General features: G+C 41.4%; 2 protein-coding genes across 11 annotated transcripts in view; one reads left to right on the forward strand and one right to left on the reverse strand.

The window, feature by feature from the left end:
- lrmda (leucine rich melanocyte differentiation associated) overlaps positions 1-14,394 on the reverse strand; it is a 1,080,961-nt gene extending 1,066,567 nt beyond the window's left edge. For 2 of the 3 annotated variants that reach the window (XM_038783192.1, XM_038783197.1), the window contains exon 1: positions 13,404-13,627. In XM_038783192.1, the coding sequence (XP_038639120.1) occupies positions 13,404-13,445 (42 nt within the window). In that variant the 5' untranslated portion in view covers positions 13,446-13,627. Of the gene's footprint in view, positions 1-13,403; positions 13,628-14,218 lie in introns of those variants that run through there. The other variant, XM_038783193.1, reaches the window with a different exon arrangement.
- On the forward strand, positions 13,648-23,816 carry znf503 (zinc finger protein 503). Of its 8 annotated transcripts, none has more exons than XM_038783186.1 (4): positions 13,944-14,129; positions 17,044-17,121; positions 19,805-20,012; positions 20,368-23,816. In XM_038783186.1, the coding sequence occupies exons 2-4, from the start codon at positions 17,048-17,050 to the stop codon at positions 21,826-21,828; spliced, it is 1,743 nt and encodes a 580-aa protein (XP_038639114.1). In that variant the 5' UTR covers positions 13,944-14,129; positions 17,044-17,047; the 3' UTR covers positions 21,829-23,816. The 8 variants fall into 8 exon arrangements, with proteins under 8 accessions (XP_038639117.1, XP_038639114.1, XP_038639119.1 ...); XM_038783187.1 differs by lacking the exon at positions 13,944-14,129 and adding an exon at positions 15,837-16,939; XM_038783189.1 differs by lacking the exons at positions 13,944-14,129; positions 17,044-17,121 and adding an exon at positions 13,648-13,925.
- Positions 23,817-25,909: the final 2,093 nt, after the last annotated feature.

The raw sequence follows: 25,909 nt of genomic DNA on the forward strand, positions 1-25,909 counted from the left end.
ACATCATTAGTTGTAACCCCTGTATATTCGTATTTAATTGTCCTTCGTTCTAATTCTATTACTTCAATGTTTAGCAAGCTGCTCCCATTTTTGAGTTCATACAGTATTTTAAACTTTATTTTATATTAAAGATTAACTTTAATGATTAACTTTATTAACAATGCATTTTGACTACCATTTTATGGTCAAGTTACAGCTTTTTGGTGAACCAGCATTTTAACAAAACCCAATTTCAACACTTTCAATTGAAAATTTTGCTAAGTATACCAACAGAAGACAAGTTAGCAGCACCATGGCTATGTTAGGTCTTGGTCTATGAGTGAGTTTGTGAAAGAGAACGAAAACTTGGACTCAATATGTGGAAAGGTTGGAACACTTTTACTTGTCAAATAGAATCACAGACGGCACTAGCTTAGTGCGTGTGTGTGTGTTGGGGGGGGGGCTTACAAGCTAGTGAGAAATTTAGCTACACCACAGAAATCGGGGGACATTTCATTTGCGGATTTTGTTGCACTCATTCAGAATCACCACAATCCTAAGCCCTCAGTAATTGTACAACTTTTCAAATTCCATCACCATTTTTGGAAGACAGGATACAGTCTGTAGCTAACTTTGCTGCTGAATTGTGCCAGCTCTCTGGACATAGCTTGTTTGGAACAGTTTTGCAAGGCATGCTTTGAGACAGACTCATTTATGGCATTAACGAGGACAGCATTCAGTGGCATTTGTTGCAAGAAGCCATACTTGCTTTTAAGAAGGCTCTAGAAATTTCTCAGGGCATGGAAATGGCATCCAATAACGCATGAGTGGCTATGTTTTAGAGAGCTTCAGCTCTACTGGTCTTTCAAGCAGATTTTAAAATCCATTTGCACATTTTGTTTTCTTGGTATACATAGTTTTTACTATGTCCTGAGATTTGCTGGTCAATATTTCAGCACTACTGAGTCAAGTCAAAATGCTTTGATCCTCATTGATTTTTGGCAGCTGGAAGGAATTGGGGTGGGAAATTCTCATTAGTGGTGCTGTCCAGCCTGATCGTGTGTGTGTTCCGACAGACGATGGCTGGTAGCAATGATGTTCAACCATCCGAATGTCTTGGCTCTGTAGTGCAGATTGTCAAAGCTCAATTTCAAGAGTTATGAGATTTTTGTGCAGGCATTGGAATTTCACAAAGAGGTTCTTGTATCAGAGAGAGCACTGTTCTTGGTGGAACCAGGGAGCTCATTTAACCCTGTTTCCGAAGCCTGGGGTTGGGTTGGCCTTCCAACCCCTGGTCTTATGTTGTTCCCGATGTTGGTCGAGACAGGTTGGGGTGGCCAAGCCTGCCAGGTCATCCCCCACTGCTTGGATTGTTGGTCACCTGCGTTAGGGTGAGACGGCATGTTGAAAGAAATGAGTGTTTGTGCTTCGATCGTTGGAATCCATGGAAGATCTTGAAGAGTGTTCACAGTCTTTGATCCTGCTTTTTCTTTGATATCTCCTTTCTTCATGTATCAGTGAAGAAGACTTTACCCTGATAACTGTCTCTCATTTCAGATGTTATCCTGGACTGCTCCCTGATAATTAAGTTGTTGTCAATTTATTTGCTTGCAGGGAAGTTAATAATTTGAGTGTGATGTCCTGCACCGCTGGTTATCCTGATTTAATAAGTTTATACCATGTTAAGCTGAATGTTGAAATCATGATTTGTACAAAGTATCTTTATTCAAATGTCTTCACCTTGTCATTCTGCAGTTATATTGCGACTATCTGTTCTGGCCTGGAGAAGAGTTTGATTTGCACTGTGAGCATTAGTCAATTTCCTCTTTAGTTCTGGGGTTCTTGGGATATTGTTTTTTCCTTCTGTCCTTTTGTTTGAAGCTATAAAGGTACGATGCAGATCTGATATGTTGCCGGTATCCTGTTTTAATGTAGATGGGTCCTATATCCATGAAGGGAATAGGTTGGGAATTTTGTCTCAGATTCATCCGACCTCATTTGTTCTAATTCTTACGATGTCTACTGTTTTACACTGTACCTTTTGAACATTTATACTTATGGCTTGCTTTCCTCTTCCTTTGTTTGCTTTGAGGAGAGTTTTGTAAAAATTGGAAATTACAGTAAAAATACTTTTTTTTTTAAGTGCACAATGAAACTATCTTTTTGGCAACAGCCCTCATTAGATTCTCAACTGTAAAATCCAGGATCTAATCCTAAACCGAGAAATTGCTTTCACGTTAAACAGAAGTACAATCCACAACTTCGCAGAACTAATACACACTGATGTGTTTTTTTCCCCCCCAAAGGGAGATTTGAAACAAACAGTTTCTCAGGACAAATATTCCCATACTACAGGAGTCTCTGTAACTTCATCGTCCATCCCTATGGCCACCCTCACACAAACCAAAAAGGGTCAACAAGAATGCAAATTTATTGAAAACATTTCAGGGGTTCAATACATCCCTAAGTGCTCCAAATCCAAAGAAATAGTGAAGTATAGTGCCTGTTGTAACATAAGAAAGCATGGAAGCCAATTTTTGCACAGCAAAGTCTTGCAAACAATTAAGCGCGAATGGTTGGCAGGACAGCAGGAGCACTTTGCTGCTCTTCTTATGAGTGCTATAAGATCTTTTACATCCAAAAGGGCAGATGGGATTTTGATTAACATCCCATCCACTATACAATAATTGCCGAGTGTCAGTATTCCCTCAGTACTGTGCTGAAATGCCAGCCAAATTCAATTGTGGGAGGTGAGAAAGCTACCTTGAAGCCAATACCGACAACATAAAAGTCTGAAAAAGCTAGTTCGTAATTTTTTCCACCTCAGATAGATGAAACGCTGAGTGAATCATGTTAGAATTCAAAACCAGGACCCATTAGCTCCTGTTCCAGCAATTAATTAATTATCCAGCCTCGTACAAGTGGAACCATTCAAAAAAAAAGATTAAATTATAATAAGATCACTTCATAATACACGGTTCTGATGCTGTTGTTTTTTTAATTCTTTCATGGGATGTGAATGCTGCTGGCTTGGCCAGCATTTATTGTCCGTCCACAATTATTTTTGAGGAGGTGGTGGTGAGCAGTCTTCTTGAAATGCTTAAGTCCATGTGGTGTAGTTCCATCCTTAGCTTGCAGCTGCTCCTCACAGAAGATCTGCTGTCAGTATGCCAGATTTGTCTTGCACCATCCTCAGACATCCACTTGAACTCATCTACAACTATTCGGTGATATCCATCTCCCCACCTCGGTTGACCCCTCTTTCTGGTGCCTTGCACTTTGTCCTAGATCTCTGTAGCCATTCAGCTCTGATCAACTGGCCAAAAAACTGACATTTCCTTTTCAGGGTGTCACTTTTTAAAGAGTTATTTTCACTGTTGAAATTTCAAGTATCTCTTTGTCTTATGGCCTGTATGTTGAATTTTTCAGCTTGTGTTTGAGCATCCACATTTGAAAGACCTCTATTTTCTCCCACAGATCTGTACTCATTTCTGAGGCACATAGGAAAGTGGATCATCTTATGAATTTTCTCCTTGTTACAAGCTTGAGCTTTCTTGATGTTAACACATGCTCAATCTTCACAAAATTACTTCTGCTTTCTCTATCCTTCTAACTCCTGCTTCACATCTGCCATTTTCTGTTATTATTTGTCCTAAATATGTAAGCGTATCTACTATTCCAGTGTGACACAATCTACGTTTCACTCCAGTTTCTTCCAATACATTCCTGTTAGCTACCTTTTTTTTGTCTTTCAAATGTTCATACTCAATCCATATTTTAAAGTTTAGATTTCACTTAGTGTACAATATTTTGTAGGGCCCCTTCTGATTCTGCACATAGCGCTGTATTGTCAGTGTATGCCCTTGTTAATTGACATGTTGCTGAACTGTGCCATTGACAGTAAAGATGTGAGATTTATCTAGAGTTTAAATTGGTACCAAATAGCAAGCATCAGGCTAGAAAATGGACAATCAGATACGAGGGGAATACGACAAGGCTGGGCACTGGCAACAAAATTATTAAACATTCGATTAGATATATATGCCGAGAATTAGATGTACTTCTGGGATAAGTACTGGAGTCAAGAACTTAACAGATTTGTGGTACGCTGACAATACAGGATTAAATTTTCTGCTACGATCTTGGCAGACCCCAATGATAGACATGTTACCGTTGTGGGTCTCTGGAAGGCACCTCGGTGGTCCTGGTTAATGTCCACGTCTCAAAGTGGGACGATGTGGGTTTTATTAACAAGCTGATTTGGATTTGCATTAGCTAATCTTGAAGGGTGACTTAAACTGTGTCCTAGATCCCAGGATGGATTGATCCATGCCCAAATCTCTGATTCCATCAGAGGTACAGTAAGAAGTCTTACAACACCAGGTTAAAGTCCAACATGTTTGTTTCAAACACTAGCTTTCAGAGCACTGCTCCTTCCTCAGGTGAATGAGAGGTGGCATCAGAGGTGGCAAAGGCGTTGCTGGTTTTCATGGAGTAGCCTTAAGGTGGTTATCAGGGAGGAGATAATTTCCTACAAAGCACACATGGAAAGGACTGTGACAATGGAGTGGAAGAGGCTGATGGACTCCATCTTGAGTTGGACCATCAATAGTCACTTGCCACAACCTCAGAGTTGCTGGCAAGCAAGAAAAAGCTGCAGACACAATTTTAATTACTATCAACCGGTAAGATGGTGGGCCAGCTGCAAAGTTAAAGAGTGTATTTTATGAATATGGGGAGAAGGCCAGTTGTCTTTTAACTCATCAGGTGAGGCAGCAGGCAGCTTCCTGGGCAGATTGTACAGATAAGGGACTAGAGTGGCAGTCTGGTTTCCGTCCCGCTTAAGGTTAACGCGGCTTTTGAAATATTTTAATCGGGATCTCTACAGGTCGGAGCCCCGAGTGCACAGTACAGTCATGAAGGATTTTTTGAATTGGCTATCCATCCCAGTAGTGAGAGGGAGAGGTGTGAAGAGTTGGAATTCCTGTTGGGCCCAGAGGAAATTCGGAAATGTATTGGGTTGATGCAGGTGTGTAAAGTTTCTGGCCCTGATGGCTTCCCCACTGAGTTTATAAGAAGTTTGCTAAACAATTGATCCCTCTAATTATAGATATGTTTAATGACTCCTTGTCCCGGGGTTTGTTGCCCATTACACTTTGCAGACCTCAATTTCACTGATCCTTAAAAGAACAAGGACCCGGACAGCACGGTGGCGCAGTGGGTGAGTCCTATTGCCTCACGGTGCCGAGGTCCCAGGTTCGATGCCGGCTCTGGGTCACAGTCCGTGTGGAGTTTGCACATTCTCCATTTCACTGATCCTAAAAGAACAAGGACCCAGGCAGCACGGTGGCGCAGTGGGTTAGCCCTGCTGCCTCACGGCGTCGAGGTCCCAGGTTCGATCCCGGCTCTGGGTCACAGTCCGTGTGGAGTTTGCACATTCTCCCAGTGTTTGCGTGGGTTTCGCCCCTACAATCCAAAGATGTGCAGGCTAGGTGTGTTGGCCATGCTAAATTGTCTCTTAATTGGAAAAAATGAATTGGGTACTCTAAATTAATTAAATAAGAAACAAGGACCCTATGAAATGTGGGTTGTATCGACCTATTTCACTTTTGAACACAGATACTAAGTTACTCGCAAAAGTGCTGGCACTGCGATTGGAGTCCTGCCTCCGAGGGGTGATCTCGGAAGTCCAGGCTTCGTCAAGAGTTGGCAATTGTTGGCCAATATAAGTCAGCTATTAAATGTTGTCTTCTCCCTCTCTTCAATACCAGAACTGCACGTGATTAGATTGGATTTGTTTATTGTCGGGTGTACAGAGGTACAGTGAAAAATATTTTTCTGGAGCAGCTCAAAGAGATTATTTATGCATGAAAACAAAATAAAACAAAACAAAATACATAAAAAGGGCAACACAAGGTCCACAATGTAAATACATATGACACCGGCATCTGGTTAAGCATACAGAAGTGCAGTATTAATCAGGCCAGTCCATAATAGCGTCGTTTAGGAGTCTGGTAACCGCGGGGAAGAAGCGTTTTTTGAATCTGTTTCTGCGTGTTCACAGGCTTTATCTCCTGCCCAAAGGAAGAAGCTGGAAGAGTGAGCAAGCCGGGTGGGAGGGGTCTTTTGAGTATGCTGCCCGCTTTCCTCAGGCAACGGGAGGTGTAGACAAAGTCAATGGATGGGAGGCAGGTTCATATGTTGGACTGGGCTGTGTTCACGACTCTGGGTTTTCAACCAAGCAGTTGCCATACTAGGCTGTGATGCAGCCAGATAGGATGCTTTCTATGGTGCATCTGTAAAAGTCGGTACGAGTCAGGATGGACATGCCAAATTCCCTTAACTTCCTGAGGAAGTATAGACACTGCTGTGCTTTCTTGGTGGTAGCGACGACGTGAGTGGACCAGGACAGATTTTTGGTGATGTGCTCTCCTAGGAATTTGAAGCTGCTAACCATCTCCATCCCGGCTCTGTAGATGCAGACAGGGGTGTGTACTCTACTTTGCTTCCTGAAGTCAATAACCAACTCTTTAGTTTTGCTGGCTTTGAAGGATAGATTGCTATTGTTTTTGTTGCACCACTCCTCTTGGTTCTTGATCTCCCTCCTGTATTCTGACTCGTTGTTATTAGAGGTCCAACCCAACTATGGTTCTGTCATCAGCAAACTTGTAGATGGAGTTGCAACCAAATTTTGCCACTCAGTCGTGTGTACAGGGGGCTAAGTACACAGCCTTGTGGGGCCCCGGTATTGAGGACTATTGTGGAAGAGTTGTTGTTTATTCTTACTGATCTGTGGGTCAGAAAGTCAAGCATCCGGTTGCAGAGCGAGGGGCCAAGTCCTAGGTTTTGGAGCTTTGCTGGGATTATGGTGTTGAAGGCAGAGCTGTAGCCAATAAATGGGAGTCTGATGTAGGAGTCCTTGTTTCCGAGATGCTCTCGGAATGAGTGTAGAGCCAGGGAGATGCTGTCTGCTGTGGTATGCGAATTGCAGTGGATCTAGGCGTTCTGGGATTATGGAGTTGATATGCTTCATGACCAACCTCTCGAGGCACTTCTTTACAATTGATGGCAGGGCCACCGGACGGTAGTCATTGAGGCACGTTGCCTGGTTCTTCTTTGGCACCGGTATGATGGTGGTCTTCTTGAAGCAGGTGGGGACCTCGGAGTGGAGTAGGGACAGGTTAAAGATGTCCGCGAACACATCTGCCAGCTGCTCCATGCAGGCTCTCAGTGCGGGAGTGCACGACCAGAGATCCTATCTGGACCCTTAGGCTTCCGAGGGTTCCCCTGGACATAAAATGGAGTTTGATAGGGTGGAGTGGGAATATCTGGGCGATTCTTGGGAGGTTTGGATTTGGGCAAAAGTTTATATCCTAGTTTTGTTTTCTGCATAGGGCTCCCACTGCTCGTGTTCACACAAATGCTTTGAACTCGGGCTGTTTTCTGTTGAATAGGAGCGGCTTACCATAGCGCTGAGGTCGTCAGACAAGTGGAGGGGGATAAATCAGGGAGAGGTGGTGCATAGGATGTCCTTCTAAGCAGATGATATGTTTCTTTGTCCAAAAGAGAAAATGCTAGAAAATCTCAGCAGGTCTGGCAGCAAATAGGGAGAGAAAAGAGCTAACGTTACGAGTCTAGATGACCCTATGTCAAAGATTTGACAAAGGGTCATCTAGACTCTAAACGTTAGCTCTTTTCTCTCCCTATAGATGCTGCCAGACCTGCTGAGATTTTCCAGCATTTTCTCTTTTGGCTTCAGATTCCAGCATTTGCAGTAATTTGCTTTTATCTGTTTAGTTATATTATGGACCCGGTTTCCACTACGGATGGAATAACAGAACTACTTAACAGTTTTGGCTCCTCCTCTGGGTATAAGTTGAATTTGGATAAGAATCGATACTTCTCGGTCAACCTCCAGGGAGGGGATCCCATCTGAGGATGTTACCTTTACACCGTGCCAGATCCAGCTTTAGTTTCCTAGGTATCTGGATGCCCCACAAGTGGGCCTCGCTTCATTAATTAAAATATACCAGTCTGGTCAATGGGGTCAAATCAGACTTACAGAAGTGGGATAACCTCCCCCTGTCCTTGGTGGGCAAGGCTCAGACTACTAAAATGATTGTGCTCCTGAGATTTTTATTTCTTTTTCAGTGTCTCCCAACTTTTCTCCACATGTCCTTCTTTGTTAGAATTAACAAATTAGTGTCCTCTTTCGTTTTGGGTGGGAAGGGACCGAGGATCCGCAGAATGTTCCTTCAGAGCAATATATACAGTCTGAAGGTATAGCTTTACTCAATTTGCTATTTTATTATTGGGCAGCCAATGAACTGGGGGGTTTAGTGATCCTGGTTCCGCATAAAGGCTAGTTCTTGAAGAGTTCCAGCCGTAGGGCACAGGTAATGGCATTGTTGCTCTTCTCACCGGCAAGATTTTCCTCAAATCTGGTAGTGGTGTCCAACCTGAGAATCTGGAGACAGTTCAGACAGCATTTTAAATTTAGCTCCATGTCTTTGCTGGCCCCTATTTACAGTAATCACCTCTTTTTTGTCAGCAGTTTTAGATTTGACATTTAGGTCATGGAGGGGAGGAGGGGAAGAGTTTGGGGACTTGTTCATGGAGAGAAGGTTTTCCAGCTGTCAGAAAAACGTCAACTCCCTGGTCCCAATCTGTTTAAATATTTTCAGATGTGATTTTTTGTGTAAGGCTTTTCCCTTGGTTCCATCCTCCTCCCTATTGAAGAGGATTTGGTCTTTGGCCAGGTCTAGTGGGGGAACAGTTTGTGTATTTATGGGAAGATCCTATCAGCGGAGTCAGCTCCGTTGGATGAAGTAAAGGTGAAATGGGAGGGTGAATTGGGTACTATTCTGGATGATGAGATGTGGAGTGAGACTCTTCACAGGATCAACACATCCTCTTGCACTGGCTTAGTCTGATCCAATTCAAGATGGTGCACAGTGCTCATTTAACAAAAGCGAGGATGAGCACTTTTTTCTCTGGGGTGGAGGACAGAGGTGAGCATTGTTCTCGGGGGCCAGCTAACCGCACGTATTCTGGTCTTCTCCAAAGTTAGAAAGTTCTGGGTCTCCTTCTTTGGTGGACATTTTTGGGCTTTTAGACTTGCCGGTGCTACAGATAGCGAGTGATAATTGGATGTCCTAACCTTTGCCTTGTTAATAGCCGGAGATGAATTCTGCTTGGACGAGATCTTCTTCTCTGCACAGTGCCCCAGCTTGGTTGGATGGCCTCATGTCTTTCTTACATTTGGAGATGGTCAAGTACACCATTAGGGGGTTGGTAGAAGGGTTCTACCCAAGACAGCAGCCACTAATTTGCTTTTTAAAAGAGAGTTAGTCATCATCAGTTGTAAGGGGTTTAGTTTAATGTTGGGGAGGTTAAGTTAACTGACGTTCTTGATTGTTTATTTTGTTCTTTTTGCATTGTAACTCAAATTAACTGTTAGATATTATTTTGTTTATAATGGAAAATATTCAATTAAAGTATTTTTAAAAAATAACTCAGCGCATTAGCTTAACTACTGTGGATATTTTCTTTGCTTAACTACTGTGGATATTTTCTTTTGAGGTAAATATATTTAAAAGAATCAGCAAAAAACATTCTTACAAAATAAAAATAACCAAACAATAATAAAGGTAAATATTGCTTCATATTTTGAGTATTTGATAGGACAGAATTCCAGCTTGAAAATGGATGTGCAAGTTGAACAGGTTAAAACTATACTTTAAACAAAATTTTAACACTTTCTTCTATTAAATGGTTCTCCAACAGATCATCAGTTCTTTTTATATTGTAGAACCACTTCAAGAAGCAGTTATGTATTATCGCCTTAGTGCCCAGTCCTGTGGAATCCACTTCTTTGCAATGGCGCCAGATTCCACCAAATTAAAACAATGTTGAAACAATAGTGCATGCCAGATAATGATATATAACTGTTTGACCTCTATATGTACCCCGATGACTGAGGATATCCATGTTGTTATGATTCAGGAATTTTTCCAAATACTTTTCACATGCCCAGCACAAAGGACGACTTTCACAGGCAGGTCTACACTTTCTATAAACAGAAATGTGACTTTATAGATGAAGTAATCTGGGAGGTAAAGTGCCCCAAATGAACAATAAACCCATTTACCATTTATAGGTCTAATTCCAAAACTCCCCAACTAATGGAAAAATAATACCCTATAAAGAAAAACTTAACCCAGACTGCAACTAGTAATCAAGTTTATAGATAACGTTAGAGAAAATAAATTGATAAATTATACTATTTCTCACTTAACTTACAGAATCTGTTATAAGACAATAAAATTCTACCATGCTCTGTATTATACTTTTACTTCGGACTAACATCAGTGTCATAAATGGTTTGTATCAAATTATTTTGTCAAAGTGAGACACAGGTCCCAGCTTATATGGGGGAGCAGAGATTCAAAACTTCAATCATACTTCAGCTTCATAGTTTGAAAATCTTTGGAGATAGAAAGATTGAGAAAAACCCTTCCCAATTAAACAACATTAGCAAAGCATTGTACATATGAACAAAAAGATTTCTGGTTGCATATGTGAAACTAAGTTTCACTAATTAAGAGTGACAGCCCTCCTTGGTGGTCTGGTCAACAGCATTAATGACAATCATCTTTGATACTGGTCAAGCAATCCACCTAATCAGGGTCAGACAATCCCTTTTGAAGTGACATCAACTGACAAATATAGTATGCATCTCCTTCAATACAGAAAAACAACATGCCCTTGCAGAACATGAAAGGAAATACTTCAAAATATGCCACAATGGAGCCATGCTTTGAATACATTTAAAGAACTATTAAAATACAACAGAACCTTTGCACAGGCACAATCCCAACATTTATGCCAGGATCATGCCTGCTGGTGCTCTCCAATTCTAACTCCGTCAAAGTATGTAGGGTCAGAGGAAGTCAATAAATTAGCCTGGACCCACCATGTCACTCGAGGCGCCGCTCAAGTGGCACGAGCCCACATAGGGGCTGCTGTCCAGGAAGATATGGGTGGGAGTTGTCAAGTCCCAATCTCCCTCAACTCCCTTGGAAAGGTAATTTACTACTCTCTTTCAAAAATACTTTTTATAAATAAATGGTAATCATCTTTAGCCTTAAATGATTTTGTGCACTTTAGGTATACATTAGGGTTACATTTGGGGTGGCACGGTAGCATGGTGGTTAGCATAAATGCTTCACAGCTCCAGGGTCCCAGGTTCGATTCCCGGCTGGGTCACTGCCTGTGCGGAGTCTGCACGTCCTCCCAGTGTGTGCGTGGGTTTCCTCCGGGTGCTCCGGTTTCCTCCTACAGTCCAAAGATGTGCGGGTTAGGTGGATTGGCCATGCTAAATTGCCCGTAGTGTCCTAAAAAGTAAGGTTAAGGGGTGGGGGGTTGTTGGGTTACAGGTACAGGGTGGATACGTGGGTTTGAGTAGGGTGATCATGGCTCGGCACAACATCGAGGGCTGAAGGGCCTGTTCTGTGCTGTACTGTTCTATATTCTATTAACATTCCAGACATACCAGTTTCTAAACTAAGCCTCCGTCTCACCGAGATTAGGGAGAAAGACTACCAGAATATGGAATTGCGTCCCTCTGAAACAAGGGCCGACATTTGGGGAGCAGGAGTTTTCATCTTGCAAGGTCCCATGGAAATATTAAGCAAAATTTGGGATAAAAACAGAAATGCTGTAAATAATCAGCAGGTCAAACAGCATCTGTGGAGGAAGAGTTGATGTTTCATGTTGATGACAATCTTCAGTGGAAGATGGTCATCGACCTGAAAAATTAACTTGGTTTCTCTCCAGAGATGCAGCCTGACCTGCTGAGTTTTTCTAATATTTCCGTTTCCAGTTCAGATTTATAGCATGCACAGTGTATTGTTTTTGTATTGGAAGCAAATACCAGGGGTCAGGCATATCTGGGTTTTTCGCCTATTTTCCAGGACTTCGACTGAGTGCCAGCCAAAGTTACATCAAACTTTGTCAAAGTCCTGCACATTTGCTGAACCAGTCTTGAAATATAAATTCAGACCTCCATACCTTCCCCAATAACTGGATCAATGCATACAGGCCAATAAATGCAAAAATGTTTTATTGATCAGTACACCTGACAGCAACTAGAAAACATGGCTGATTCTTGCAATAACAGCCTTTGTCGTTATGGTGCTAAACCAAAGGCCAATGCTGCTTCCCGTATGTTCTCTCAGAAAAGTAATCTATTCTGGTTGGTCTCAGACTATATAGTAATGTTGTATTGTTTACACATTGGGTGAACTTCCATATTCAGTAGCACAATTGAGACATTTTGCAAAAGTAAGCAGGAGTAGGAGGAAAGTTGTTAAATATCAATTATTGAAAAGCCACTGTGCAGGCAATGATGTACACAACTGAAAAATATTGAGTCAATAACCAGAGCTCTATTAATGTAGACCATCTTCATAACATTCTTGTACTCAGTAACTCAGCCCCATTATTAGCATGTTTGGTAAATTGGTTTATATGGAACAGAACAGAAGGATAAAAGTAGAGACATTGAAATGAATCACAATTTAATCATTTATGATCTGTAACTGAATGAGACAGTCCTCAACTCAGCTATTGTTGTGCAGATGAAAGTGGTTTCATTCATCACACTGGTGTTCAATTTTTTTTTTAAACTTAGGCAAATACGAATGATCTACAAACTACATATTTTGGTAACTGGACACTTTACATGCAACGGTAGGTATAACTAATATTAAACACAAGGTCTGACCTGCGTAATTGCTTAATTCCAGAAACATTCCAAAGAACATTTTTCCATACTAACATCAAAACTCTTCCATGAGACAAGTGTCTGCCTCATACATCTTTCCTGGCAATCCACTCCAGCTGTTGATTATTCAAATGTGGACAATGTTCCAAAAGCATTGATAATACTGAACCTGTAACCTCATGTATTGCTACTTTGACATAGCTGAAAGTATTGTGAATCAAGGAAACATTTGCCCATACATTGAGCAAATTCTGAAATTATCCATCTCAAAAGCTGGCATGCCTTTCCTAACAAAATGAGCTATAAAAGAGCGTTTTCCCAAATGAAAGTCCATAAATTTAATTTAATAACATCCTAAAACAATGGAAATACTGCCCATTCATATTGAGTAGAACTTCTAGCTCACAAGCCCTTACTAATAGTTTACAACAGAAAGACATTGCTGATGAGCATGATTGTGCAAGTAGTCAGCTGACAAAGTGCTAAAACCCGGAAAAATTGCTTGAAAACTGCAAGAACTAAAAAAGTACAAAATATTGACATGTGTAGTGTACCTAACACGTGAAATAGTGGTATAAATGTGGATTCCTTTTGTTCTGTGCAAATAAAGGCAAGGGTTTAAATACCTCACACTTACTTGAGTTCCATCAACAACGATCCCTAAATCGTTACTCGCCATCACTGACGTTCTAATGTATAAACTATTGTTAAAAGCTGACGTTTACTTTATTTTCACGGCTATTCAAGGTACCAGCCACAGTTCTCTTTTTGGAAGTACCGCTATAACGGAGCAACGACCTGCATATGTAAATACAAGAGTACTACACTTCCGCACTCCTGTCAGCTGATTCGGAGCGGAAGTCGGTGCCGAAACGTAAAAAAGGAGGAGCAAAGGCATTTAGAAAAGCAGAGCTTCCAATTATACTTCATGCAATGATGATACAATACTTTTTTCGTAAAAAATGTATATAAGAAGTTTGTTTAGTTGGAGATGTTTTTTTTACAAATGTCGTTTACAGCCTCAAAGGAGGTAATCGTAGTCAGTCGATGAGACTGAAGAGAGCGAGATTCCTGATAATGATTTGCTGTTTAAAAAATTCGCCTCTCAGAAATATATTTGCTTTTCGACCGAGTCCAACTAATCTATCTTTCCTGTCATGTAAGTAGAAGTCATGCATGCATTAGTGTAGAATGAACCATCAAACCTCCTTCCCCCTCCCACCATCCCCAAGGAAAGAAGAAAAACTTCCCTTCCCGCCCCATCAGCGGAGCGCATGCGGAAGTCCGGCACTGCAGACTACTGACCCAATCTCAGCTCTTACTAACTACTAATGTGAGCCTATTGCACTAATATTTAACACAAGTAAGTTTGATGTATGGAGTCTACTTCTCTTCATTGGTTCAGCTGTTCATAAAGTGGTAATTAAAATTTTAAGAATTAATACGATTTACCTTCTGTATTGGGCTATTCGGATACAGCATCGACAGTGATGTCTTTGTAACAGAAGGAATATGTGTACGACATGTACACTTCAGAGTACAATCGACATTATAATTGTTTATAATCGGCTATTAATAATCAGGTATGATTTTTGGTATTTGTCTGTGTGCCCGGAAGATACTGTCAGCGTGTTTGCCATTGAAACTGATCGCTTCTCTGCCGTCCTGATGCTGTATTACTGCAGGTTATTGGTATGGAGATGAGTTGTTTTGGCGAGAGTATGTTAATTTTCAACAAAAATTCAATCTTCTCTTGCAATCAGATGATCGTTCTATTCGATATAATGGCACATTTTATATTCCGCATTTGGATCCTGTTGATAACAGTATGTTTCAGCTGTTTTTTAAATCGTTGAAGCACCTCTGCTGTACAGCAAATCACTTTACAGATAAAAGTGCTGATTGTTAAATTGTTTTTTTTAATCTCGTTCCACCAACATCGGACATACTAACTTGCTAGTCATTTGTTTCCAGTAATAATTATATTCGCATGCGATGAGTGATTCATAAATATGTCAGACTATAAAATATAGGCACGTACTTCAAACTTTCTATTTAAAAATCATGAATTATAGCCACGAAAAATGTGTTCCCATTTAGGGTAATACGAAGTATTTGCTGTCTTGTACTGAGACCCATCTGTCATCTAGACAATAAAGAAAGCCGCTGTTACTTTTTCCCTGACGTTGAAAATTTATGGGCGCCCTACACTGCCCTAATAACTCAAGCATTGTGTCAACGTTTGACAGGCTTGCAGAAAAACAGCAACCCTGTTATCAATCAAACAACCCTTTGCATATTTTTAGCTGCGCTCTGATCTTCAAGACACGTTTATGTATGAATTATATCATTATGAATCATTCTACAGATTTACTGTAAGGCGGAACGTGATCTATCACGTCTTTCAAATCAACAAAAGGTAGAGAGATTTTTTTTCAGTTTTCACCATTTTAGCATGCTTGACACTTGTGGAATTTTATAATATTTTAAAACGAACCCTATTCGCGGTGAAATCTGCACTTTTACAATTCAATTTATAGAGGAAAGTTTATTCTGCAGATTTTATTTTTAAATATTCCAAGAAACTATCCTCAAGTTCCCTTTCCTGCAGGTAACTACTTCAATGTATCAGTAAAACTCAGTCCGTTGACATTCGGATCTTCGCGCTTTCTGTGTTTCGGGTAATGATTTCTTCCGCTTAATAAGCATTTTCAGGCAGTTGAGATGTGCTTCCCTGTCAAAACACTGTTGCTTTCAAGAAGAACAATTTAGAATTGTTTAAATTTTGATCATTTTTCTTCAATACTGTTATCGGATCCAACTCTTTTTTAAAGATGTTTTTGAATAATAAAGACTGCCACACTATTGTTAATGAACGATTCTAATATTTTTAAATATCCTTAATTTCTAAAAAGCAACCAATAATTATACTTTCCTCTTTCTTATCAAAAACTGTTGTTCGAAATGGCGAACGTCCGTATTAGATCAGCATTTTACATTCGCCAGAATTTTATGGCTTTAAGTGTCATTTCAATGATATCTTAACTAAATTATCTACAACTAAATGCTTTTAATTAATTTAAGATGTATTAAAATTGACAATACTTTTAATTATTTGATTTCATGAAACGTTGAGGACACGGATAATAAAAACACAACTCTAGATATCAATATATAACCTAGTGCAAAAGTTGATTCAAGCATAAGTTACAAGTCAAATAATTAATCCTAAAGAGATAGAAGTTCTTCAGCATAGGTAAGTACATATTTTAACATCGTTCCGATATTGGGCAGAATACACAAGATACCATTTATCCACCAAAACACTTTTTAAGATTTCTATCAATAAGAAAGGGACATATTTTCTTAGTTTAATACATTAGAATTAAATTGTAAACCCAAAAGTAAACTTCTTGTTTCCATTATGCCTACGAACTTCAAAACTTTTCCCTTTGGATGTTGCACAAGTAGGTAAAATCAGGTATCACGGTAAGTACAATTTTTTCACATTTTAAAACTATTTAATTGTCCTTTGGTACAGTAAAATCCGATTCATATTTTACATGAACCAGTTCTATTACAACAAAAAATGCAGAACGGTTCAGTATTTATCTACTTCATTGTTCTGAACGCGCATCTGATCTTCCCATTTGATCCGGGCATAATTTAGGAGGGCAAATTAACTCGCATGCAGATTATTTGGAATTTCAGATCTCTATCTGTATTTTTAAAGGTTAGTTGACATGTAATAAGACGATCGCTCCAGTGTGGTGTCTGCAAAACATCAACTCGACTGATACGAATGGGCAAAAGCGAGAAGTCAGCCTGTCTACCTGCATGTTAGCTGCGCAATTATAAAATTTACGCTTGAGCAGTTTTCGCCATAGTTTTCCATGCTTCTTTAGAAATTAGTATTGAATAATGATAATGTAATAGATTCTGTTCTCGCTGCTGTTTCCGCCCGAACAGCCCAATGTCGCAAAATGTATTAAAAATAGCGCGAAACGTTTAACATTAACTTGCCTTTGTTCCATTATATTTAAGACAAAGGGGTTCATACTGTTTGTTTAAAACTAACTTTGCTCCAATCCGCTTTCTGTTGAAATCCATCCCGGGATTTATAGGATCTGACCTGACCTGTCAAGCGGATTATCATACAGAGAGATTAATAGGGTAGGCGGGTTGCAATAATAATCGTTTTGTTTGATGTGACAAGTTTGATAGGCGTTGATTTACTTACAAACTGATAGGCTTTTAATTGAGCGTCTCCATCCAAGTTAGATGAAAGGAAGCCGCGGCATTTTGTGTCTGAAAAGCTGCCCAATTGCCCGGGAGTCTGAATACTTATTAATCGGGTACGTGAACGGTCAAATACTTCTTTTTGAATGCAATGGTGCCTCGTTTTAAAAAATAATAATAAATCTCTTAAACTGTGTACAAATCAAATCGTGCTGACAGTTCTACCAATAACTGATTAGTGAGGAAAGTTGAACACCGTTTTAATAGTGGTGTTTTAATTAAATTTACTTAATTCCTGGCTGGTTTTCCCTCTACTTTTATACAGTGATATCGAATTGAGTCGCGAGGATAAACATTACTCTTTAAATTGCGTGAGGAGTATGCCGTATTGTTTTTATTTTAAAATAATTGAACTTCGACACAAAGATGGTGTCATTCGGAAATGAAGTTTGAGATCCAAGCTGTCCACGCCACTTCCACTCCAAATTTATTTTTGTTTTAGGAAGTATAATGTAGAACTGAAACTTCATGGCATTTCATTATTTTCTGTGAAACTTCAAGCATGGCGTTAGTTAAACGTGCCTATTGTATTTCTGAAGTGCAAATGTGTTATATTTGAAATCGGTCATTTTCGCCTAGTCACAGGCAGGCACTTAAATACTATTTAAACTACGTAGCTTCTTCCTTCGCACCGCAATGAACAAATCTCCAAAAAGTCTTCCCACAGTCGACTCCACCTAAAGCAATTAATCTTTTAGTATTTCTCACCGGGAGGCAGGACAAATACAACAAGAACAGATAGTCGTCTCTATGGTATAGTAAGGAAAACAGCTGTTCCAAGCAGTTAATGCAAATGAACATAAATGAAGGTACAGCGTTTCAATGTTTACTGCACTTCATCCATCAACCTGACGAGCCATTAAAAGGAAAGAACTGTTCTGCGCAAATCGAGTTTACTCCCACCACTTGGGAATCGTTCAGTTCTCTCCCAACACCATTATACACCTGGCCAAATCTGTGCTTCCTTTGCTACAGAGGTAAAGCACTTAACAAGAATCCTCTTTGTACATGGGAGTAAGTGCTATTGTATTTTCTACTTTTATTAAAATAATCTAGGCTTTTTAAATCTAATTCACAAATGCTTTGATATGTTCGGAGTATTATAATTGCTCGAAAGGAAATCATTCTAATTACCAGAACAAATTTGTAAAAGTTACTGTATCATTCGGGGAAGACCGTAGCCAAGTTTTTGTTATATCTTCAGTTTATAAAGATTTCAACCAAACCACAATGATTTGATTATACTTATATATGTTTCCGTTTTATTTCCTAAAACTAGACTTTTGCCATAATTCTTGGTTTGAAAATGTGCGCATCGTTTTATTTTGTCTCCGATATTGTTCAAGCGCTGTTATTGATCGGCAAGACAATTTTAGTGAAGTTCAGTCCGAATAAAAATCCATCTCATACATTGCTAACAACCCCTCAGCACTTTCCGTGTTCTTCACTTGTCAAACGTGTTTTTATCTCCAAGTGACCTTTTGTTAATGTTGTAGATTGTGTGGGCCACCATGTCGAGGCCGGAAACAAAAGCAAAGATTGATTAGCACATACATTTGCCAGTGAAAAGAAGCAAACATCAAACAGAAGTCAAATCTTAATCTGTATATCACTTTTTAAATTAAAACTTGCAAAATGTGTAAAAAGTCCCACGTTTCGGAAGTCCCACAGTTTATAATCGATGTTTCTGTTAAAGTTGACTTGTTTTGCAAAAAAGCAGTAACCTGCTGTACCGTTTGTGTGAAAAACCACGACAATACTTTGAGTGTATTATGAACCTTTTTATAGCAGTGACTTTGATCAGCCCGATCATTTGTTCTAGCTGTCAGGTTTAACATGTCAAGACTTTCAACATGTCAATCTTAATCTTTTTCAAACACACCTACGTGTGACCATCTGATTGACTGATCGGTGATACGATCTCAATAATGTCTCTGTATTTAGTCCGCCACTGCGGCCCAAAGTAAGATTTCTCAATTTAAGATTTTTGAAAATTTTATTTTTCATAAGGAAGAAATATTCAACAGGGAAGTATGCCATTAATGACAAGAAGCGAAGGTGTATAATTCGTTCAAGCGAATTGAAGTGCGGTCTAGTGCGTCCGCCTTTTGTTCGCATACAAATTGAGTTTACTCTGAGAACGATTTATTTCCCTAAATTGAATGCCTCTTTTCAAAAGCCGTTCTTTTTCAAGTCACACCAGGCTTGTAATCAGCAACAAAAGCTGACATAAATCAACCCAGATTGACAGGACTGACAAATAACTGATTGATTGCGGTTGGGGAAATTGACAGTTGGGGGTGGGGGTGTTGGATTGAAAGCATGTGACATTGAGATCCCTCTCCGGATTGGCCTAATATCGTCACATGCTGGAGTCTAAAATTTCGCTTTCACACAATAACCAACAGACACACAAAAAAAGTTAACATCACATCCCCTTGACCCTCCAATCACCTCGGGGTTCAGTGTTCATTGTGCGATTTGATTGGAAGGCGGCAAAGGCTTTAATCTTAAAGTAATTCGGTGTTTGAAGTGTTGACGGCCAGATTGTGTGTTGCATGTTGTGTTGTGTGTAGCTAAGCGGTCGTGCTGCCTGTCTGATGAGCGCCGTGCAGGATTTGGGCAGGGACTCCAGTACCGTGAGTGAAAGCAACCACAGCGTCCTCGAACGGCACAGTCCCTCTTGGAGTGTTGGTTCAGTTAGGTCATGATTACATCGCCTTCCGTCTCTACCCACAGAATTACAGCGACTGAAATCATCAAGAACAGCAGCAGAGGAAATAGTAGTAGCAAACCTTTTTACCACGCCGTACCTCCCTCAGACCCTTCAAGACAAGCTAATCGTCTTCCTATCAAGGTTTTGAAAATGCTTACGGCTCGCACCGGACACATTTTGCACCCTGAGTACTTACAGCCTTTACCATCTACGCCCGTAAGTCCCATCGAGGTACGTTACTTACGTTTTTATAGTTATGCCTGTACAGTACTATGTTTTATTATATCCATGAAACACGAAAGTTAGCGATTTTAAACGTACTGTACTTTATCCGTCGACCCCTTTTGTAAGAAACGATCGCTACAACATAATTTGAACACGTCGGGAAGAATATTAACCCACCAAGTTACCGCAAGGACAGTTATTGTTCAAAGATTGTTTAGCGTACGTTACTACAGCGTTGTTTTTCTCAGTTTAGTCGTCTAATGTGATAGTGTGAAGTATCTATTATTGCAAGATTGAGATTGAAATAATACCTTTGAGAAACAGAACCATTTTTCATTTTTTAAATTTAATTTTATTTTAGCTCGATGCGAAGAAGAGTCCTTTGGCACTGTTGGCTCAAACATGTTCTCAGATTGGGAAGCCAGATCCCCCACCATCTTCAAAACTAACTTCTGTTACATCAAATGGTACAAGTGATAAAGACTCTGGAAAACCTACTCCATTGAAACTTAGTGACATTGGTGTAGAAGACAAGTCGAGTTTTAAACCATATTCCAAACATACAGAGAAGAAGGATTCCGGTTCCTCGGGCTCTTCCGTTTCTGGGGAAAAGTCTGGTTTCCGTGTGCCTAGCGCCACCTGCCAACCATTCACACCAAGGACAGGCAGTCCAAATTCCAGCACTTCTTCGCCGATGCCATCCGAGGGCAAAGGCAGTGACAGTCAGGAAAAGAAAGACATTGACACTGTAAAAAACAGCTCTACAGACAATTCCACGACCACTAGCGTCAGCCACAACCGGATTAGTGTCAGTTGTGCTGGGATAAACGTGGAGGTGAATCAGCACCAGGAGACTTCAGTTTCAAAACCCATTATTTCGGAAACTTCAGCTCTGAGTTCTGGCCTTGTTGCCCCAGTTTCGCCGTATAAACCCGGGCAGACTGTCTTTCCTTTGCCTCCAGCTAGCATGACCTACCCAGGAACTCTCGGAGCCTACGCCGGCTATCCTCACCAGTTTGTACCACATGGCGTCAGTTTGGATCATGCCAAATCCAGTCTAGTCGGAGCGGCTCAGCTGGCTAGTTCTTTAGGTTGTGGCCTCTCCAGTAAATCTACCGGTTCCAGCCCATTAGCCGGTGCCTCTCCACCCTCAATGATGACGGCCAGTCTTTGCAGAGATCCATACTGTCTGAGTTATCACTGCGCTGCTCACCTTGCCGGGGCAGCCAACAATGCGTGCACCCATGATCCTACAGGTCTTAAGTCTGGATACCCTCTGGTTTACCCCTCCCACCCTCTGCATGCCGTTCACACGTCCATGTCCAGCAATGCTGGAACGCCAACCCTGGCAGGACACCATTTGTACCCTTATGGCTTCATGCTACCTAATGACCCCCAGCCTCATGTCTGTAATTGGGTCTCGGCCAATGGACCATGCGACAAACGATTTTGCACCTCCGAGGAACTGCTCAACCACTTGCGGACGCACACTGCTTTCTCCGGGACTGATAAGCTTATGGCCGGCTACCAAAATTCGTCTCTGGGCAGTGCTGCGGCGGCGGCAGCTGCAGCAGCCGTGGCGTGTCACATGCACCTCCCACCGACAGGGGCGCCTGGGAGCCCTGGTGGTCTCACACTAAGGAGTCCCCATGCTTTAGGACTCAGCAGCAGGTACCACCCGTACACCAAGAGCCCCCTGCCGACCCATGGAGCTCCAGGGCCGGTCACCACTCTTCCAGTGCCGGCAACAGGACACTATTATTCTCCATACGCACTCTATGGCCAGAGGTTAACCACAGCTTCAGCACTGGGTTATCAGTGAGCACAGACATTCAAAGCTGCAATATGCGTTGCGATGAAGGCTTGTGTGGGTCCAATTTCAAAACCGTCAGAAATGTTTTTTTAAAATGTTGGACATAATTTCCTTCTGTTAAAATAATACCATCTGATTTTTTTAACGTGAAATCAGACATCTCAAATGTGAACCAATTAATGTACACGTAAAGATTTCATCTTGTCAATTTGTTTTGAAAATTAAGAAATGTAAATAGTTATTTTTCTTTGAAAGTTTTGAAATGCAATCCAGGTAGCCCCACGCAAAGCAGATTGCAGTTTAATGGACCTTTGATGGTGTTCATCAATGGACGGGTTCCGTGAACGCTGTATTTATTTATGTTAGCTTCAAGCGGGGGAAAACATAACAAAGTGCATTACTTAAACAAAAAAAAAGATAGGTAACGTGGAACACAGTGTAGAAAAAATAGGGATTTTCCGAAGTTTCTTTTAAATTGCTATGATTGTATTGTACGTTCTTATTTAATGTCTCTTGGAAAAGAATTTACATGCATGTTTGTTACTAAATTCCAACTTGTCATTATAATTTCAAATTGCAATTATTTTTAAGGTGTACCATGGAAAGAGAATTGGTATTTTTTGTATGTATTCTGGAAATAAGAAGCAGTGCTATTCAAAAATATGACCGTCTTATTTTGTTATTAAATGAATACTTGATTACAAATTGTAACTTCGGTTCGCATTATATAGGCTTTCATATGCGGTTTTGCTATTTTACGAGTTGTTTCCCATTTCTACAATTTTGCAGGGTTTTTTAGGGTGTTCCATTGTTGACCAAGGACTTGAGGAGGCAAATAAGTTTCGACGATTTTTAAGTATTTTAAATTTTATCTCTGCATTTATTTTATACTACTGTTAACCACATCGAATGCATGCTCCATATTTAGAATCTTAAAAGTCAATTAACATTTTTAACTGAAAATATTTATCTGGAAAATTGTGAGCTCATGCATGCACCTCCACGGAAGCAGCAGAAAGAGCCGCACGAATTGTTCGCTTACATGTCCAAACTAATTATTGCTTTAAGCCACTGAAAAAATGGTCTGTTTTTACAATTCAGTTTATTGTCGATCTCTTCATAATGACGAATACATTTTTAAATAATACCACATGTTATCATTGAGACAATATACCTTTAAATCTGGACGAAAACCAATACCGGGAAGTGATCAACCAAGATAGTACTACAAAAGCACAATTTCTCCCCCTTGTTGGTCACTTGATCTCGAATGTGACATTAGTTTTCATATATCTGGCGCAGGAGCATGTATGCAAATTACATACTTAGAATGTTAGACACGAATTAATGGTTTAAAATTTGAGTTGACCCAGGTGACGGCAAGCTCCCCTTCCGACGTTTTTCTTTGAACGCAAGCTATTTCGGATAGGTAGATATCCTGCTCTAAATGAGATTTCCTTTTCTTCGAACATATGTTTTTTTTAAAAATATGGAATCCATAGTTGGGCAAACAACGGAAAACCAAGTTTGTTAATGCTAAGAGTATTCCGCTTTTTATTGACTAACGCTAAGAAACTTGCATTGAAATTAAACTTGCCCGTGAGAAATAAATTTGCCATCAACTTTTATTAAAATAAGGTTTCTGAAATTGCTACTTTAAGCTAGATGAAGCAGTTTTTCTAAGGAATGTACACAAAAAGGTAAATGACTTGACACACACTGCAAATCGAACTATTAACAAAGACTCCACCTATATTAAATTTTTCTAAAGAAGCGTCTAATGGATGTGTAATGCTGTATGTACTTTGAGCCTCGTACAACTGCTCACTTTTTATTCTCAAATTCTCAAACAAGCACATGACACATAGCAGCTATTTACACCTGGGGTATTGGGCGTGTGCCCAAACATCCTATTATGGGAACTGACGTGAATCAAAGGAGTATTATTATGACGGATATACTGTACCTCTTTTATACATTAAACGATACGAAACTTATTTTCATCACTTCAAACTGTTGATTTTTTTTTGCAGAGCGAAGAAAGCAGGTGATACGGCATCGCATAGATAGGAACAATTGATTTTTTAATTTGCTATTGAACCACCTTCACGTAGTTATTTGTTCAGAGGTTCGTCAAGGCTGTTAGGTTTCTCCTTCCCTCGGCTTTTTGTCCCCGTAAAATAGATGATACAAACACTTCCTTTTTATAAATGCATCGTAAAATATAATCACTGTTCAAATTTGTTTCCCTGTGGGGGGAATATGTTAATTGTGGCAGAACTTGTGCCCTCTAAATTAAACAAATTAACAGAAAAATATGTTTTTTGTGGCGAATACCCAAGCTTATTACTCAGTTCACTTCGATTTCTCGAAGTAAGCAGCTTTTGGCCTTAATAACATTTTTGTTTTGATATGTGGCTGTGTTCGTTTTTATTTGATTATTAAAAGTGCCTGACATTCGCTTTGGCAGCATGCAAATTGTCATTGGTAGAGGTTAGTCTGGTGGATTATTTACAATTCTTTCAGGTAACGTTTTTACATTTTTTAATTTGATGTCTTTTGGGGCCCATCCGAGTTTTGTCAGAAGAATCTTTTGGGGCTTTAATCACGTTCGAAAATATTGGTGATGGGGCCTTGCGTGGTGGGCGGTTCACACTTAAATGGAGAGGTTATTGGGCATTGCTTTGTGTCTGAGCTGGACGGTCACAGATAGCAAAAGGGAAAGTGTTAAGAGTGAGTGCCGGAGTTTTTCTGGCTTCTTCTTGGCTATGGCGCCGTCAGTGTGGATGCTTCCAAGAGGTGACAGCAGCCGCTGGTCGCCGTCAGCCGCACGAAGCGGATCAGAGAGCAGCCCAGCCTCTGGAGGACAAGCAGCAGACGGCGAATCACATCGGGGGACAGACAGGCGGCAGATATGCCGTCAGCTCAGCCTAAACATCCAACTAGGGAAGGCCAAAACCAGCAGCGTGCCTGCGGCCCGGACTGAGAGAAGCCCCTCCGCACACCGGCTCCATTCCCCACACCCGGAGGCTGCGGCACTGAAGCCGGAACGTGTGAAATCCCCGCAACTTCCGCCTGGCGGGGCGGAGATTAGCTGTCCCAGGGGAGGTGGGGGGTCAGTGAATCAAACCCCGGGGAGGAGAGGTCAGTGAATCAAACCCCCGGGAGGGGTCAGTGAATCAAATCCCGGGGGGGGGGGGGGTCAGTGAATCAAACCCGGGGGGGGGGGGGTCAGTGAATCAAACCTTGGGGAGGGGGTCAGTGAATCAAATATCGGGGGGGAGGGGATCAGTGAATCAAACCCCGGGGAGAGGGGGGGGGGGGTCAGTGAATCAAACCCCGGGGGAGAGGAGGGGGTCAGTGAATCAAATACGGGGGGGGGGGTGTCAGTGAATCAAACCCCGGGGATAGTGGGGGTGTCAGTGGATCAAACCCGGGGGGGGGAGGGGAGGGGGTCAAGAATCAAACCCCGGGGGGGCGAGGGGAGGGGGTCAGGTATCAAACCCCGGAGGGGGGGAGGGGGTCAGGAATCAAACCCCGGGGAGAGGGGGGGGGGTCAGTGAATCAAATCCGGGGGGGGGGGAGAGGGGGGTCAGTGAATCAAACCCCGGGGAGAGGGGGGGGTCAGAGAATCAAACCCCGGGGAGGGGGGGGGGGTCAGTGAATCAAACCCCGGGGGGAGGGGGGGTCAGTGAATCAAACCCCGGGGGGAGGGGGGGTCAGTGAATCAAACCCCGGGGGGAGGGGAGGGGGTCAGTGAATCAAATCCCGGGGGAGGGGGTGGGGGATCAGTGAATCAAACCCCGGGGAGAGGGGGGTGGGTCAGGAATCAAACCCCGGGGAGAGGAGGGAGGGTCAGTGAATCAAATCCCGGGGGGTCAGTGAATCAAACCCCGGGGAGGGGGGTCAGTGAATCAAACCCCGGGGGGTCAGTGAATCAAACCCCGGGGAGGGGGGGGGGGTCAGAGAATCAAACCCCGGGGAGAGGGGGGGGGTCAGGAATCAAACTCCGGTGGGGGGGGGGGTCAGTGAATCAAACCCCTGGGGGGAGGGGGGGTCAGTGAATCAAACACCGGGGAGGGGGGGGGGT

Source organism: Scyliorhinus canicula, chromosome 22 (assembly GCF_902713615.1).
Source record: "Scyliorhinus canicula chromosome 22, sScyCan1.1, whole genome shotgun sequence".
Lineage (NCBI taxonomy): Eukaryota > Metazoa > Chordata > Chondrichthyes > Carcharhiniformes > Scyliorhinidae > Scyliorhinus > Scyliorhinus canicula.

Excerpts from the sequence above, each read along its gene's own strand:
- znf503 (XM_038783184.1), top strand. The coding sequence starts at position 17,853 with ATGCAAATGAACATAAATGAAGGTACAGCGTTTCAATGTTTACTGCAC. Across the intron at positions 18,080-19,804 it reads AATCCTCTTTGTACATGGGA|AATTACAGCGACTGAAATCA; the intron begins GTAAGTGCTATT and ends CTCTACCCACAG. Across the intron at positions 20,013-20,367 it reads CGCCCGTAAGTCCCATCGAG|CTCGATGCGAAGAAGAGTCC; the intron begins GTACGTTACTTA and ends ATTTTATTTTAG.